Here is an 18,137-nt window from a genome sequence, read left to right as displayed (position 1 = left end):
CGGATCATGACACTAACCTTATCTTGGCCCTACTCTTGCTAATGCTCTCTTATGTTATCATGAAATGTTTGGTTAATGAATGTCCCTGTGAGTTTAAACCTATGTTCTACAGAAGATATGTTGATGACACTTTTCTTTTATTTAAACGCTCTCAACACATTCCTAAATTTCTTAGCTATTTAAACTCTAAACACCCCAACATTGAATTCACATGTGACGTGGAGAACTTGATCTAATTTTTGGATGTAATAGTAACTCATAATAATAACCAATTACATACCGCAAACCAACTTGCACAAGTTTGCGGATAAATTATCCAGCTTTTATTCTCCAATTGTATAAGATTAATGCTATCAAAACTCTTTTATATCGTTGCTATGGCTTATCTCACAACTGGTTTACTTTTCACCATGAAGTTAACTTTACAAGGATATTTTTCCATAATAACGGGTTTCCTTTAAACATCCTTAATAACACCATCTACAATTTTTTAAAAAGAAATTTTAATCGGCTTTCACTAATGACATAGAGACGACATCTAAAAAAATACATAAAATTACCCTACTATGGCCACCTTATTAATACTATTAGAAAGGGACTCACTACCATACTTAAAACACAATATCAGGAAACTAAGCTCATCTTCATCTTCACCAATAAAGATAATTTTACTATTGCCTCTTTCTTTAAATTCAAAGTATTCTTAATGGACTCATCTCTAGTAGCATTTATGAATTTACTTGTTCGACTTGCAAGACTCGATATATTAGAGAAACCAAGAGGAATCTAACGCATAGTATCAGTCAACATAAAGGTAACTCGATACGTACACAGAAACAGCTAGCTCATCTCCCGTTTTCAGCAATAAGAACACATCCTTCTCCATAAACGGATGATCATGTGTATGATCATCCGTTTACGGAGAAGGATTTCGGTATATTACATAAAGCTGACGCACATACAGATATTAAAATATTAGAAGCTATTTACATTAGACGCTTGAAACCTGAATTAAATAACCAGTTATCATCATCACAGTTATATCTTTTATAAACTCTGTTCGGAGCTTTTGGTATCCGGGTTCGTACATGACTAATTCACACATCGCTATCCTATGTCAGTCCTCACCACGCCATCAGCGAGAGCGCGCAAGGTTGGTCTACAACATTACACCTTTATTTTACTTGTTTTTGCCCTGTCTAAGCTTTTGTTAATAGGTTATATGCTTTCCATTAATATTTTTCTCTACTGTCTGTGTTCCTTTTGATTATTTTACTTACTTTTACTATTTGTTTATCTATCTTCCCTTGCCCACATTGTTATGCCTTCTGTTAGATTTTGTATTGTTTTTCATGTTTTAAAAAATTCATGTTGTTATACTTAGTTCCCTTATTTTTTTATTTTTTTTTTTATTTATTTTTTTTTTTTAAGCCAGATGATGCCTTCCACCAAGGTGAAACGTTGCAATAAAGGAAGAAGGAACCTTGGATGTATCCCTGTTCATTTCATCTATTTCTCGAGTCTGGTTTAATATATATATATATATATATATATATATATATATATATATATATATATATATATATATATATATATATATATATATATATATATATATATATATATATATATATTATATAAAATCATACCTAAACAAGGCCAATTATTACAAATAAAAATATTTACGTGATTTCAGTTCAGGAGAGGTGCACACAGCAATAATCTTGTCTGCACGCACTGCACTATCAAATTCAGAGATGTCTTCCGTCCTCCCTGGAAAAGTGTTGGTGATGCTTCAATGTCATGTTGAGTTTTAACAGATAATCGTATATGGATCTCTATACTAACTCAGGGAAGCGTGAACGGTTAGCGTGATCCTGCCATACATTTATTCCAGAAAGTAGTTAAGAAATAGATATTCAGTACAATGATAGAGAAACATCAGCCTTGCCAGACTGATGTCCTGTATGGTAAACCATTATATATAAATACACAATAACAAATGAGAAGAAGAGATGTTAGGAAACTAATCGGTTAGTAATATTAGGATATTTGCATGTTTGTCTACTATTCGTAGAAGACTGTTTATAATAGTACGTGCAAGAAATAGAACAAAGCTATTTCAGAGTTATAACCAAAATGTTTAAGTAATATTCTGTACCGAGATGACAAAAAAAAATGTGTTTAAATTAAAGTTTTCTAATATGAATCTTTAGTATAATATTATCCCTTGATATAAAATATATATATATATATATATATATATATATATATATATATATATATATATATATATATATATATATATATATATATATATATATATATATATATATAAGCTCACCAACAACACTAACATCAGTGACGCAAGACTCCTGCGAGCATCACCTCCGCGCCAAGAATGATGAGGCCAACCGCCAGACCTCCCTCCAGAACCACCATCATGGCCTGCAAGGCATAGGAAGTATATAGCCTTAGTCCTTAACCGTTACAGATATCATTGCTGCAAGTAGTGTATTCGCTTGTGATAAACACCGAGATGCTGCCCATTAATTAATCTAAAGAAGGCGTCATATTCTCTTGTACATTTTATCAACAGGTACTCCAAGCAACATCTATGAGAGACAATAAATGTGAAAAAAAAGGTTGGGTAATCCACATCGTTTTTACACAGAACTGCTTGATTCACAGTGATGTGCATTTCAGCATTGTCCTGGCACTGCCTGATTCACAATATGCTCTCTACATAGAAATAACCCAATGGTTCCTGAGGAAAAATAAGATCCCTGTTTAGAACTGCTACTGTCACAGCGAGCTTTCCATCCAGCGATTGTCGACTCACAACATGGTGCCTAACCAGGACTGATTCTAAGCAATCTCCCTACCCAGCACTGCCTGAGGGAGAGAGACGAACTGATAGTGATCTTGGTCGGCACTCGCTCGCATGCGCTGTAGTTCGCGATCCCCTCATTATTCCATTGGTGGAAAAGTCCAGCCTCAGTCAGCGACATTATTCTGCAATGTTGATGAAATTAGATAAACTACTAACCTTTGGCTGTCTTCTCCTCAACCTCAACAAAATTATCTATAGTGCAAGTTTAGAATATAATTTCGAAAGGAGCGATACGGTAACTGAATTTTTTCAGTGCCTGTAATTACATTTTTGTCAGCATGATCGTAAAGGGTTCTCAGTAACAAGTGCTATATTGTCATTAGCAGTCAAAGGCTAAAGAAACACTCATATAAGTACAAGTCAAGAAACACTAAGTCCGAATTCGTTATAATAAAAAAAAAAATGTACGTTTCATTTTGTGTTCCATGCATCATTAGAACTCTCCGAAAGTCGTCAGTGGTCGCCGACATTGTTACCAGAGATCGGTGGTGGAGACACACCTGGTCGCCAGTGATCATCAGTAGTCGCCGATACAATCAACCTTCTCACCAAAGATCACCGAATTTCACCAATCTTATCGCAAGTTGTCAATTGTCGCTAAAGATCGTTACTGGTCACTGGTCTTGTCGCCAGAGGTCGCCAGTGGTCGACGAACTTGTCAGCAAATATCACAAAAGACCATTGACCTGGTTCCCAGAGAAAGGCAATGTCACGGGACTTATCACAAGAGGTTACCATTGGTCACGACCTTGTCACCATTAATCAGTCTCCAGAAATAGCAAACTTTGCCACTAGAGATAGTCAGTGGTCACCAATCTTTTCGCCAGATTTCGCCAGGGATCGCCGTCCCTGTCCTTTATATTGTCTATTAATAGCTTATCCCTGAGACTGATGTGAATCATCGTCAACTGTTGTAAGTGTTAGCAGTAAACACAAAGGTGGTCATAACAGCCGCAAAACCCCTGAAATTATCCAATTTCTGACGATTTCATGGAATTTTTTAATGTGAGAGGGCACTGGCCTAGGGCAGCAAAATCAGTGAAAAGCCCCACTGAGGTGCCCGTTCTAAAAAAAGGGTGGAAGATAGCAAGAGATGCAACATTGTGGCGATGAGAGAGAGGCTGAAGACAGTCAGAGGAAAGGAGTTAATAAGACGAAATGCTTTGGATTCCACCCTGTCTAGAAGAGCAACATGAGTGAAACTCTCCATACATGTAAAGTGTATTCTATATATGGATGGATAAGGCCCCTGTGCAGAGTTAGTAGCTGCGGAGGTGAGAAAAAGCTGGCGGAGACGACTCGGACAGCCTAACTTCATAGAAACTGCTTTGGCTAGATATGAGATTGCATGATTGCATGTTTTTCATTTTTGGCCGCCAGTATATGACAGGGATTTGTACAAGTAAACTTCCAGTGGCCTACAGGTCATTCAAACCCCTCATATAAAAGATGTCTTAGAAAAGAACAAAAAACCTATGGAGCACTGAACATACCATGATTCCTCCGCCGCTCCTCCTTCTTTCCTTTGTTCCTCACCTAGCATTGAGAGGTGGGATGAGGGGACTGTCTTTCTGGCTGATCAGGGCAACGGGATTGGCTTGGATATTCTCCAGTCCGATGTAAAAGTCACACCGCCCTTCGAAGAAGCAAGACATGCTATGCTATATCTATAGCAAGTGATAGATCTTAGATAAATTTACACATGCAATGGATATATTCATCGATCCGTCTTTGAATAGTACAATAAGATATTCTCTAATGATAAATTATAATTTATTACTACCATATATTTTGTTTCTTCAGCTGTCTCTCGAGTCTGTTCTTATCTCACTTATCTTTCTTATCTCATGCATTTAATCATAATTTATTTTTTTTGTTTCTTGTTCCTCACGATGTGAGTCATTCATATATTTTAGTCTATCGTCACCTATCATCTTTCGACTTAAGTGATTATCTTGTGTATCGCCTACTCTTTGTGTGTGTGTGTGTGTGTGTGTGTGTGTGTGTGTGTTTAATCTCCTTTTACTCACCTGTTTCAGAAAAATATTTGCTTCTAGTAGCTCGTGTTATCCTGACGTAATCTATGATCACTGTCCTTTGGCTTATAACTTCGTCCAAAATGGAGAGATATTTAAATGGTAGCTCCTCCTGGAGGCGCCCTTGCTTAATAGTCTCCTTCACCTCGTAGAAGATCCCAGAAGTAGCGTCCTGTCTATGACAGTTTCTTGAAAAACATATATTCAGGTTAAAACTACAATCAGTGTCATAAGATATGATGGCAAACCTGGTACTACGCGATCAGAGCAGTTGTTTGTGTGTGTGTGTGTGTGTGTGTGTGTGTGTGTGTGTGTTTACGTACCATAACTGATTGAATAGGTGCTCCCTGCTTGTGCCAGACCATGACCACCGAGGAGTCGTCCACCACGTCCCTGAGGGTCTGGTAGGGCTGGGGCAGGTGTCTCACGGCTAGAAGCGACATAAGGTTGCCCTCGTAGCTGCGCGTCAGCACCATGGTCATCAGCATCCACACGCCCAGCACCACGCGCTGCCACCACCACCCGCCTTCACCCATCCACACGGCTGGCAGACCAAGCGGCGCCACGGGAGTTTAGCAGGATGCTGCGATCGCTGACTTTTTTGCATTAATTCAATATAAAATGGAAAACTATGTATGATACAGACTGGAATTGTTTTGCATTATGACTGCGAACATTATTATAATTACGAGTATGTTAGATTTAATGTGGTGGGTATGTGATGGATGGTGTGGTTACTCTATATTTCAAGAATATTTTCTGTTGCAGCGAGAGAAACCAACACTTCAACTAAACTCTGCGTAATGTTGGACACTCACACTGGCGAAGCAAAATGCTAACGAGATGCAACGATGCAAAGATTTCCTTGCTACCCAAGTCTTCCTGCGAAAACTTGGTAGAGAGTATGGAAGAGATGGCGCACAGAAAGAGAAGGAATAATAGCAGCACTATCCACACCCACGGGGCGAGGGGAAGCAGAAAGCCCCAAGGATCCACCTCGGGACTCCCTCGACCAGCGAAGACCCTGACGTTCACGAAGAAAACCGGCCAAGTGAAGTCCACAGCCTCATAGCGAGCGGCGTTGACACCGAAAGGTCCCAGGCCAAAGTGTACTTCCTACAAAGCACCAACACCCTTTCTGTAGAAGACCTTTTTTTTATATATATATATGCAGGAGAGGCACCGGCCAAAGGCAACAAAAATAAAAAAAAAAAAAAAAGGCCCATTGAGGTACCGGTCCCACTACAGAGTCGAAAACGTTAATCAAAAATATAAGCTAAATGTCTTGAAACCTCCCTCTTGAAAGAGTTCAAGTTATTGGAAGGAGGAAATACAGAAGCAGGCAAGGAGTTCCAGAGTTTACCAGAGAAAGGGATGTATGAATGAGAATACTAGTTAACTCTTGCATTAGACAGGAAGACAGAAAAGAGGTGAGGCAAACAAGAAAGTCTTGTACAGCGAGAAAGCAGGAGGTGAGGCATGCAGTTAGCAAGATCAGAAGAGCAGTTGGCATGGAAATAGCGGTAGAAGATAGCAAGAGATGCAACATTTCGGCGATGAGAAAGAGGGAAAAGACAGTCAGTTAGAGAGGAGGAACTGATGATACGAAAATCTTTTCATTCCACCCTGACTAAAGGAAAGGTATGAGTGGAACCTCCCCCCCCCAACATACATGTGAAGAAAATTCCATACATGGACGGATAAGGCCGCTGTACAGATTTAGGAGCTGTTGGGGGTGAGAAGAACTGGCGGAGACGACACCTAACTTCATAGAAGATGTTTTAGCTAGAGATGAGATGTGAAGTTTCTAGTTTAGATTATAAGTAAAGGACAGAACGAGGATGTTTGTTGTAGAAGAGGAGGACAGTTGAGTGTCACTAAAGTCAGGGTTCCTGGGTCTCAGGTCAGGGTTCCTAGTGAACGGACGTGTTTAGTGAGCAGTGACCTGACGCTAATATAGCTGGCTAGTGTAGACATGGCGCCTTGTGTTGCTGAGTCGACTGGTTGTGTTAGTTCTCCTGTTCTCGAGGCCTTCGTTGCGAAGGTCTCAGAGGTGGAGGCTGAGTTCCATCGAAGGATCTCGGAGGTGCAGGCTGAGTTTCGTGAGAGGATCTCAGACCTGCAGGCTGAGTTCTATGAGAGGATCTCAGCACCTGTGGGAGGGTCGTGCCCCACCGTCACCTTACCTAGTAAGGCGACGGAAGAGCAGTGGTCGGTTGTGTGAAGGGGAACCAAGAGGGTGAAGGTCCTCAGGTCACCTTGCGTGGAGACGAAGAATCCCTTCAATGTGCTGGAGGAAGGGAAGGAGAAGGAGGTGGACAGGGCGGGAGGAGGCAAGAAGGAGGGGGCAGATGCAGTTACCCTGCCCCAAGGTAGAGTGCTTGTGTTTGGTGATAGTCAGGTTAGGCACTTAGATAGTGCGTTCTGTGCTAGGGATAGGAAGCGTAGGTCGAGGGTGTGTTTGCCGGGGGCCGGGATAGGGAAGGTAGCTGATAGGCTAGACACGTGCTTGGAAAAAGATGGGACCAAGCCCATTGTTTTTCTCAGTGCGGGAGGGAATGACCTTGGTAAGGTCAGGAGTGAGGAGCTTATCAGGAGGTTTCGACAGGCTTTGGACAGGATTAGGGACAAGGGAGGGATCCCCGTGGTATGTGGTGTCTTGCCGAGGAGGGGAGTTGGTGCTGAGTGGCTGTCCAGGGCTATTACAGTGAATCGCAGGCTCGCGAATCATTGTAGGAGTAATGGATGGACGTTCATCGACAACTGGGACATTTTCTATGGTAGGGACACCTTGTACGCCAGGGATGGAGTGCATTTGTCACGCCAGGGTGTTCGTGTTTTGGCCGAAACACTCGAGCGGGAGGTAACTTCACTCCTGCACTCTTTTCGTTAGTCGGGAGGGAAGAAGGGGTAGTGAGGAGAAGGCGAGAGGCAAATTAGTTAAATCTAGAAAGGTAGCTACCTCAGGGATGTTGAGAAATAGCTTAAGTGTTTACTACACAAACTGTAGAAGTATTCTGAATAAAATAGACTTGCTTAGAGGAATAGCGAGCGTAGAGAAATTTGATATCATTGCTTTAACTAAAACTTGGTTAGATATGTCAGGAAAAGTATTTAATCCAGAGGTTAAGATAGATGGTTAGACAATGTTCTATAAAGATAGGGAAAACAGGAGAGGAGGAGGCGTCGCGTTATACATTAGGGACACATTACAGTGTTGTATGAACAGTAGAATTAAAACAGATAACAAAGCAGAGTCGATATGGGTAGATATTAAGGAAGGATCGCAGTCAGTAGTAGACCACCGACCAGTACAGAGGAAATTAACACCTCACTGTGGCTGGAATTAAATAGAGCAGGCAAGTACAGTCAGGTATGTGTGGTAGGAGATTTTAATTTTAGGAATATCGACTGCAGTCTGATTGTGGGTAACAAGGAAGCAGAGGAATTTCTTAAGGTAATTCAGGATAATTTTTTAAAACAGGTAGTCGTAGAACCCACAAGGGGGAATAATATTCTAGATTTAATTCTTACTAACAGGGAGGAAGCAGTCACGCAGGTAAAGGTTGGAGGACAGCTAGGTAACAGTGACCATAGGGAAATTAGGTACAATTTAGAATGGGAAGAAACTGTTAGAAACAAAAACACTAGTAAAATACCTGACTTTAGGAGAGCAGATTTTGAAGAATTAAAAAGGTACCTCCAAGGAGAGGATTGGCAAAGGATGCAGGGTGAGGTCAGGTCAGGGACGGAGTTCAGAGAGATAAGGCAGGATGAGAGAGGTGAGGTGAGGCGTGAGGGTGTAGGACAAGAGGAGAGAAGATGTGTCCGGAAGGGAGGAGGAAAGAGGAAGGGGGGAGATAGGTGTGAGTATGTTGGAATGTCAGGTCATGCTGAAATGAGAGAGGTGAGGTCGAGGCGAGTAGATGAGGGAGTGGAGAGGATGGTAGGGGACGAGATGAGGGGATTAGGTGAAGTAAATGTAGATGAATTGTATAAATATTTCGTAGATAAAGTTCATACAGGTCAGTTAGCAAATATCCCGTATAGAACAATAAGATCACAAAAAAATGACTCTAAATGGATGACTGTTAGGTTAAAGCATTATATAGGGCGTAAGAGAAGTATATATAAGAGATTAAGGGCAGGTGAAGAAGTTTTTAAGGACACAATATAATGAATTAGTTAGAACAGTCAGGAAGTTAACGAGGAAAGCTAAGGACAATTATGAATTAAAGGTAGCCAGCCAGGCGATGACGGACCCCAAGGGATTTTATCAGGTATACAGGACGAAGAATAAGGATACTGTAGGTCCATTAAAGGCAGCAGATGGGGAGCTGGTTAGTTCTGGGGAGGAGATAAGTAAACTTCTGAATGATTATTTTTAACTGTCTTCACCCAGGAAAACATGCAGGATATGCCAGATAGTGAACAGGTGTTTAGAGCAGATGAGACTGAGAAGCTGACAGATATTTCCATAACTAGGGAGATAGTGGAACAGGAGATAGATAGGCTAAGAAAGTTCAAGTCACCAGGACCTGATGAAATATATCCCAGAGTACTTAAGGAATGTAAAGAGATTATTGGTGAGCCGTTAGTTTCTGTCTTTAGGAAATCACTGGAGTCGGGTGAGGTACCAGTAATGTGGAGGCAGGCTAATGTAGTAAGATTAAGGTTCTTCTTTAAGAAAGGAGATAAAACTTTAGTGTCTAATCACAGACCTATCAGCTTAACTTCAGTTGTAGGTAAAATGTTAGAGTCAATAATAGCGAGGAACATTAGGGAACATTTAGACAAACATAACTTGATAAATCAGTCACAGCATGGCTTCACGAAGGGGAAGGCTTGCCTGACAAACTTGTTAAGTTTTTACAGTAAGGTGTACGAGACAGTAGATAATGGTGATAGTTATGATATCTTATATCTGGACTTTAGTAAAGCATTTGACAAGGTACCCCATCAAAGGCTCCTGAGAAAGGTTAGGGCACACGGGATAGATGGGAAGGTGTTAGGCTGGATAGGGTCATGGCTTGGTAACAGGCGACAGAGAGTGGTAATAAACGGCTCGAAATCCGAGTGGGGTCATGTAATTAGTGGGGTGCCACAGGGATCAGTATTAGGGCCATTGTTATTTATAATATAATAATATATCAATGACTTGGATAGTGGAATTAGTAGTGATGTTAGTAAATTTGCTGATGACACAAAGATAGGTAGATTAATTCGGTCAGAATCGGATGCTATCGCCTTGCAGGCATACTTAGATAGAATGAATGAATGGACGGATAGATGGCAAATGCAATTTAATATCAATAAATGCAAAGTGCTTAGCGTAGGTAGAGGAAACCCACACAATAGGTACACATTAAACAACCAAACTCTCGTAGGTACAGGGTACGAGAAAGATTTAGGAGTTATAGTTAGCTCTGAACTCCGTCTAGGGAAACAATGCATAGAAGCCAGAAACAATTCAAATAGGGTACTAGGATTCATTTTTAGGAGTGTTAAAAGTAGAAGGCCGGAAGTAATATCAAAGTTATACTTGGCGCTGGTCAGACCTCATCTAGACTACGCTGTGCAGTTCTGGTCCCCACATTACAGGAAAGATATAGGTCTATTAGAATCAGTACAGAGGAGAATGACTAAAAGGATACAGGGGATAAGGAGTATTCCTTACGAGGCGAGGTTGAAGCTGTTAAATTTACATTCTCTAGAGAGACGTAGGTTAAGAGGGGACCTGATAGAAGTCTTTAAGTGGTATAAGGGTTATAACAAGGAAGATGTAAGCAAAATTCTTAGGATCAGCAACCACGGTAGAACAAGAAATAACGGGTTCAAGCTTAAAAAATTTAGGTTTAGGAAGGAGATAGGAAAAAATTGATTCTCAAATAGAGTGGTAGATGAGTGGAACGGACTCAGTAATCATGTAGTTAGTGCTAGGACACTAGAGAGCTTTAAGAGAAGATTAGACAAGTTTATGGATGGGAATAACAGATGGAAATAGGTAGGTGTGTTTCATACAGGGACTGCCACGTGTAAGCCTGGTCGCTTCTTGCAGCTTCCCTTATTTCTTATGTTCTTATGTTCTTAAAGAAGAGGGGGATACTTGTCTGGAAAATTGTGTCGAGTTGATAGATGGAGGAGTTGAGGCACTGAACAATACCAAGTTTGCTCTGCCCCAATCAGAAATTTTAGAGAGATCAGATGTCAGGCGTTCTGTGGCTTCCCTGCGTGAGCTGTTGACTTCCTGAAGGGTTGAACGTCTATGAAAAGACTGGGAAAAGTGCAGGGTGGTATCATCAGCGTTGAAGTGAATAGGACAAGAAGTTTGGCTTAGAAGATTATTAACCGGAAGAGAGTGGGTGACAGGACAGAACCCTGAGGAACACCACTGGTAAAAGATTTAGGAGAACAGTGACCGTCTACCACAGCAGCAATAAAACGGTCAGAAAGAAAACTAGGATGAAGTTACAGAGAGAAGAATAGAAGCCGAAGGAGAGTAGTTTGGAAATCAAAGCTTTGTGCCAGACTCCATCAAAAACATTTGATATGTCTAAGGTAACAGCCAGAGTTCCACCAAATCTCTAAAAGAGGATGACCAAGACTCATCAAGGAAAGCCAGAAGATCATCTGTTGAGCGGCCTTAACGGAACCCATACTGGCGATCAGATAGAAGGTTGTGAAGTGATAGAGGTCTAAGAATCTTGCTGTTGAGAATAGATTCAGAAACTTTAGATAGGCAGGAAATTAAAGCAATAGGACGGTAGTTTGAGGGGTTAGAACGGTCACCCTTTTTAGGAACAGGCTGAATGTAGGCAAACTTCCAGCAAGAAGGAAAGGTAGATGTTGACAGACAGAGTTGAAAGAGTTTGAATAGGCAAGGTGAAAGCACGGAGGCACAGTTTTGAAGAACAATAGGAAGGACTACATCAGGTCTATAAGCCTTCCGAGGATTTAGGCCATCGAGGGCATGGAAAACATAGTTGCGAAGGATTTTGATAGGTATCATGAAGTTGTCAGAGGGTGGAGAGGGAAAAACAAGGCCCTGAATCATCCAAGGTAGAGTTTTTAGCAAAGGTTTGAGCGAAAAGTTCAGCCTTATAAATAGACGAGATGGCAATGGTGCCATCTGGTTGAAATAAGGGAGAGAAGGATGAAGAAGCAAAGTTATTGGAGATGTTTTTGGCTAAGTGACAGAAGTCACGGGAGGAGTTAGATCCTGAAAGATTTTGACACTTTCTGTTAATGAAGGAGTTTTTGGCTAGCTGGAGAACAGATTTGGCATGGTTCCGGGCAGAAATATAAGGTGAATGAGATTCGAGTGATGGAAGGCTCAATTACCTTTAGTGGGCCACCTCTTTTTCATGTATAGCACGAGAACAGGTTGTGTTAAACCAAAGTTTGGAAGATTTAGGTCGAGAGAAAGAGTGAGGAATGTACGCCTCCATGCCAGACATTGTAACCTGTTATGCTGAACGCATAACAGGTTACAATAACAGCATTCAAGTTACATAACAGCATTCAGCCGTGTCTCTGACACGGAACCAGTAGTCACCTGTATGAATACTCCTCTTGCATCCTTAGAGATACTTTCACTCATTCATCCTGTTATGTATTTATGCCTGGTTCCCACCACAATTTTGTATCCTTCTGTAATATTAATGAACGTGGATAGTGAGCTGGAGATGAGCGATGGGGACACACATAACTACAGTGTATGTACCAATCTTCACCTTTATCTAAACTTACGTTTTGCAGATTCTACAAAGATTCCCATCCAGATCACAACGTGGATGCTTCAGTCTCGTCGATTTGCCTTTTTTTTCTCATTATTTGCAAATTCATTAATAGTCATAATGGAAAAAATACTGAATGGCGTTCATTACCAGGATGCTGAAATGTTCACGCGTGCGAGGGTGTGTGTGTGTGTGTGTGTGTGTGTGTGTGTGTGTGTGTGTGTGTGTGTGTGTTGGGGTTGCGTGTACCTCTCTGTAGACCTGACCCAACATGCCGGTGAAGGAACCATTCTGTATCTTAGCGCCCCATGCCCCGTCTTGCGGCCGCTTGAAAGTGTACCTTGCAGTAAAGGAAAAGAAAAAAAAAATTATATATATATATATATATATATATATATATATATATATATATATATATATATATATATATATATATATATATATATATATATATATATATATATATATACACTTTTTTTTTTTTTAAGTCAAACTAATTCGGGCAGTGTGAGTGTTCCGGTTCGGACAATGCCACATGTCTCCAAACCAGGACAAAGTTCTTGTATCTCTCAATAAAACGTCCATCTATTTTTAAACTAAAACTCAACAATATTATGCTGTATTCCTAGAGGGGAAAATTTGTCTACAACAGAATGTAATTTTGGAATTTTTTTTTTTTTTTTTTTCCTCACGAAAAGTTGAGTCCTTGCGCCAAATAGTCCAGAACGGTGACCATGAATCCCATGAACTGCACCCTCACGCCTCCAGGAGCTGTTGGGTCTGCCTGCTCCTTCATTTTATGTCTTTGATTCTGGTCCATTGCCACTACTAAATCTGCTTCTCCAGACAGTCTGTGAGGAAATTTCAAAACGTAGCAAAATTATTTATTCTATGGGTGATTCACAAAGTATTCTCCAGAAGTATAAAAAAATATATATTCATTAGCTAATCTTAACATAATAATGTACGATTTTATTTATCTATTGGACAGAGCATCTCTCAAAGTAAGCCATAACACAAACACAGAAAAAACACAACCACATACACACACACACACACACACACACACACACACACACACACACACACATTCAGTGTCTAATATAAATAACTAATGATAGCGCCTCTCACTTGCTAAATTTGTCCCAAAACAGCGGCCGAAACAATGAAAGGTTGCCCCCCACCGTCCAGGACGCAACCCGCAAGGGGACGACGCCAGACCGTTGGTATGGCAGCACCACCCACCCAACAGCCCTAGAACAGCGGTGAAGTGTTTGGCCGTGACAGTGTTCACAAGCATACAGTAAAGCAGACACCACATGCGAGGCTCGTCTAAGTACAGCACAACTTCCACAAAGACGCAGCCACACACCTGCTCATCCCCATCGTGCCATCCACCAGCAGCAGAAGGGAGTTGGTAAAGGCGAGAGTCTGGTGGAGCGGCTGGAGGCCGTGCGGCGAACGTCGGCTCACCACAATGAGCCTCGTGGCCCACACCAGCAGGCGACCCTCACGGGCCTGTTGGGCGAAGGCGGCCAGGAAGACTGGGTCGTCACTCACCACCACCACCACGACCATCCACGACGCCACCCGCACCTGTCCGCGACCACACAACCCATAACACGATGTAAGAATGAAGTAGACGTAATGATGCTATTACCAATAATACTATCATTAATATTAATACCAGCAGCAGCTACATTACCATAACAGCAGAAACAACTGTAGCGACAGGAACACACCAGCCTCGCACCGAGTCCTACCTGGCGGGCACGAGTGACTATCTCGGAGAGCCGGGACCCATTTGTGACTGATTCAAACACCGCCACGCTCCTCGAGGCCCCAATGAATGTTTCCATTTCAGACTGGAATAATAATTTTTATTTCATCAAGAGAGTATTCATTAACATACATTTAATGTTATCTTATCCATGAAGGACAGACAAACCGCATAGCCTCACCAACAAACTGTTTTCTGCAATAATGACGAGACACGAGTCGCTTTCTGATGACGCCAGCAGAACGTCTCTCACCACCATGGCCGCGTTAGCATCCCAGCTGTCCTCTACGGCTGTGTGCAGGTGACAGCATGTCTGTTATTGTGATACATGGCAGTACCTTAAGTACTAACACGTATGACTAAGGGAAATTGTAATATTCAAAAATCTAGTTTTCAAGAGAAAAATCTTTATCTGCACCATGTGTTTGTGAAAGATCGCTACAAGGCAATGGAGACTTACCCGAATTGCCCTCCAACCAGCCTACGAGTACCAACACGAGCCAAGACACGGAAGACAACCAGATACAGAGGGGAGCCAAGAACTCCATTTCGTGGCTGGCGAAAAGGACAAAAGCACTCTTTACCGACATGAGCCCATGGCCATTCCACAACACTGCACACTGTCTGCCGCAATGCTGCTGAAAACCAGATCTCGCAGAGGAAAAGATCATGTCCCTTGTAGTTTATCGTAACTTTTACATGAATCTTTTCATTATTCGGGTCTATTTAATGCAATGCATTCTTATGCACTGGTAACTCTTCCCAAAGCATTCACCCGCATTCTTGTATCCCCTTTTTTAATCTTTTCCCTCTGACATTAGGATGTTTCATCAGCAAGTGAAGACGGAGGACGGTCACTAATACAGAAAATTAATGTGTGTATATATATATATATATATATATATATATATATATATATATATATATATATATATATATATATATATATATATATATATATATATATATATATATATATATATATATATATATATATATATATATATATATATATATATATATATATATATATATATATATATATATATATATATATATATATATATATATTCACACACACAAATACTTTCAACAAAGCTAATGACATCTTCGTCCTTAAGAGAAGTCTCGCCTAGCGCGAGTCAGAACTCTTATTAATGAACTTTCCTCTAAGACCGCCATTCACGATGAAGGTGACGCAGGTACAATAACTAAGTCTGAATTTCAAACAGATTCATCTGCCTGGTGACTCATTGGAAATTTAATTTAAGGGAATAAATAGACAATAAAAGAATTATGTTCACGCATTTATTTACCTATATATTTCAATGGAAGTGGCAATAATCCCGGAAGCATCGCTTCACAGTTGCTGCTGATACAGAAATTTAAAACGTTCATAAACTGTTTTGTTGTGAATTAGTTTAGTTTCAGAGTCCCATAAAAAAAATATGAAAACTTGAGGGTCAAGGAAGAGAGTGTCGGTAAAGGTGTAAGACGTTGATTCCATGGCGGCATTCAGCCAAGGGAGGAACAGTGCTTTCTGAGTGACGGAGAGGTTCCCTTCCGTCATACCTTGAGTGACATTCTTATCAGTGTGTGCAGCCACAGCTCGGCAGAACCGCTGATCCTGGACTTGACAACGGAGGCGTCCATGCTGCTCCCATCGGGACACCCAGCGCCTCACTGTGTGTAAACTCCTGCCGGACCGCCGTGCAATTGCCCTCAGAGAGAGACCAGCAGAGCGCAGCCACAAGAATCTCAGCCTTTCGTACAAACACGTTCCTTTTCGAAGATAGGATGCCATTTTCTCTGCTCGCTTTCATAATTATTGTATTTGTTACATCGTTCCTAAAAACACTACGTATAATTAATATTTGCCATATATACGCTTGTATGCAATCTCCATCACCTGCTGGTGGAAGCCTCCCTGCAGGGCGGTGCCGTCGCCAAAGCAAAACCCCAGGCGCAGAGGCGAGGTGTGGAGGAGCGGGTCTGTCCACAGCAGGAGGCAGGAAGGGCCCTAGTGAGCCTCGACATGCCGCGGCATCATCTTATATAATGCAGGAACGCCAACACCTCCCAGAATGTCAGTCACTGACAGCTGCTGACGAAATAACCTGTCAACCCGAGCTAGTCCCGAAATGTTTGAGTAATTGAACAGTATTGTAGACTGCGAAAAGAAATAGATAAATAAGTAAATAAATAAATAAATAAATAAATAAATAGATAAAAGTATGCAGTTAGTATTTGCATACAGAAAGAAAGTAGAGAGAGTGTGTGTGTGTGTGTGTGTGTGTGTGTGTGTGTGTGTGTGTGTGTGTGTGTGTGTGTGTGTGTGTGTGTGTGTGTGTGTGTGTGTGTGTGTGTGTGTGTGTGTGTGTGTGTGTGTGTGTGTGTGTGTGTGTGTGTGTGTGTGTGTGTGTGTGTGTGTGTGTGTGTGTGTGTGTGTGTGTGTGTGTGTGTGTGTGTGTGTGACATTCGATAGCAATGTGGTAACAGAAAGAACAGGATATGAAACATGTCTCTTTCACCGCTTTTAATCTAATGATATTACGCGACGGGTTTCTCAAGGATCCTTTTTATCCTGCAAATCAATCTGAAAAAAAAACACAGAATACTGAAGCAATGAACGAAACTATGACACACCTCCTCAGCCTCTTTCTCTTCGTCGCAATGTTGCATCTCTTGCTATCTTCTATAGTTATTTTCATGCTAACTGCTCTTCTGATCTTGCTAACTGCATGCCTCCCCTCCTCCCACGGCCTCGCTACATAAGACGTCTCTTTTGGGACTGGCGCTTAAGTGGGATTTTTTTTTTTTTTTTTTTTTTACTTCGCCAGTGACCTTCTTATGAAAAAAGTGTGTATATATATATATATATATATATATATATATATATATATATATATATATATATATATATATATATATATATATATATACTTTTTTTCATAAGAAGGTCACTGGCGAAGTAAAAAAAAAAAAAAAAATGAAAAAAAATCCCACTTAAGCGCCAGTCCCAAAAGAGACGTCTTATGTAGCGAGGCCGTGGGAGGAGGGGAGGCATGCAGTTAGCAAGATCAGAAGAGCAGTTAGCATGAAAATAACTATAGAAGATAGCAAGAGATGCAACATTGCGACGAAGAGAAAGAGGCTGAAGAAAGTCAATTAGAGGAGAGAAGTTGATAAAACGAAAAGCTTTTCATTCCACCCTGTCTAAAACAGCGGTAAGAGTGCAACCCCTCCATACATGTGAACCATACTCCATATATGGACGGAGTTATCAGCTGGGGGGGGTGAGAAAAACTGGCGGAAACGACTCGGAACGACTAACTTCATGGAAGCTCTTTTAACTAGAGATAAGATGTGAAGTTTCCAGTTTAGATTATAAGTAAAGGACAGACCGAGAATGTTCACTGTAGAAGAGGGGAACAGCTGAGTGTCATTGAAGAAGAGGGGATACTTGTCTGGAAGGCTGTGTCGAGTTGATAGATGGAGGAATTGAGTTTCTGAGGCACTGAACAATACTAAGTTTCTTCTGCCCCAATCAGAAATTTTGTAGAGATCAGAAGTCAGACGTTCTGTGGCTTCCCTGTGTGAACTGTTTACTTCCTGAAGGGTTGGACGTTTAGGAAAATAGGTGGAAAAGAGGTGATAATATCAGCGTAATAGCAGATAGGACAAAAAGTTTG

The 18,137-nt window shown here is 41.1% G+C and overlaps 2 protein-coding genes across 2 annotated transcripts in view; both read right to left on the bottom strand.

Moving 5' to 3' along the window:
• LOC135106946 (uncharacterized) overlaps window positions 1-5,551 on the bottom strand; it is an 8,203-nt gene extending 2,652 nt beyond the window's left edge. The window contains exons 1-6 of the mRNA XM_064016419.1: window positions 5,253-5,551; window positions 4,924-5,101; window positions 4,430-4,529; window positions 2,915-3,015; window positions 2,358-2,448; window positions 1,687-1,793 (exon numbers count right to left, since the gene is read on the bottom strand). Of these exons, the coding sequence (XP_063872489.1) occupies window positions 1,687-1,793; window positions 2,358-2,448; window positions 2,915-3,015; window positions 4,430-4,529; window positions 4,924-5,101; window positions 5,253-5,465 (790 nt within the window). The 5' untranslated portion in view covers window positions 5,466-5,551. The remainder of the gene's footprint in view (window positions 1-1,686; window positions 1,794-2,357; window positions 2,449-2,914; window positions 3,016-4,429; window positions 4,530-4,923; window positions 5,102-5,252) is intronic.
• An 8,200-nt stretch (window positions 5,552-13,751) lies between these two features.
• On the bottom strand, window positions 13,752-15,268 carry LOC135106539 (uncharacterized). The gene is made up of 3 exons (XM_064015694.1): window positions 14,627-15,268; window positions 14,429-14,530; window positions 13,752-14,261 (listed from the first exon to the last, which is right to left on the bottom strand). Exons 1-3 carry the CDS (start codon window positions 14,702-14,704, stop codon window positions 13,998-14,000), a joined length of 444 nt encoding a protein of 147 aa, XP_063871764.1. The 5' UTR covers window positions 14,705-15,268; the 3' UTR covers window positions 13,752-13,997.
• Between the last annotated feature and the right edge of the window lie 2,869 nt (window positions 15,269-18,137).

Source organism: Scylla paramamosain, chromosome 2 (assembly GCF_035594125.1).
Source record: "Scylla paramamosain isolate STU-SP2022 chromosome 2, ASM3559412v1, whole genome shotgun sequence".
In the NCBI taxonomy this organism is placed as follows: Eukaryota; Metazoa; Arthropoda; class Malacostraca; order Decapoda; family Portunidae; genus Scylla; species Scylla paramamosain.
This window is presented reverse-complemented; position numbering and strand designations above follow the sequence as displayed.

Excerpts from the sequence above, each read along its gene's own strand:
- LOC135106539 (XM_064015694.1), bottom strand. The coding sequence starts at position 14,704 with ATGGTGGTGAGAGACGTTCTGCTGGCGTCATCAGAAAGCGACTCGTGT. Across the intron at positions 14,531-14,626 it reads TTGCAGAAAACAGTTTGTTG|TCTGAAATGGAAACATTCAT; the intron begins GTGAGGCTATGC and ends TTATTATTCCAG. Across the intron at positions 14,262-14,428 it reads TAGTCACTCGTGCCCGCCAG|GTGCGGGTGGCGTCGTGGAT; the intron begins GTAGGACTCGGT and ends GGTCGCGGACAG.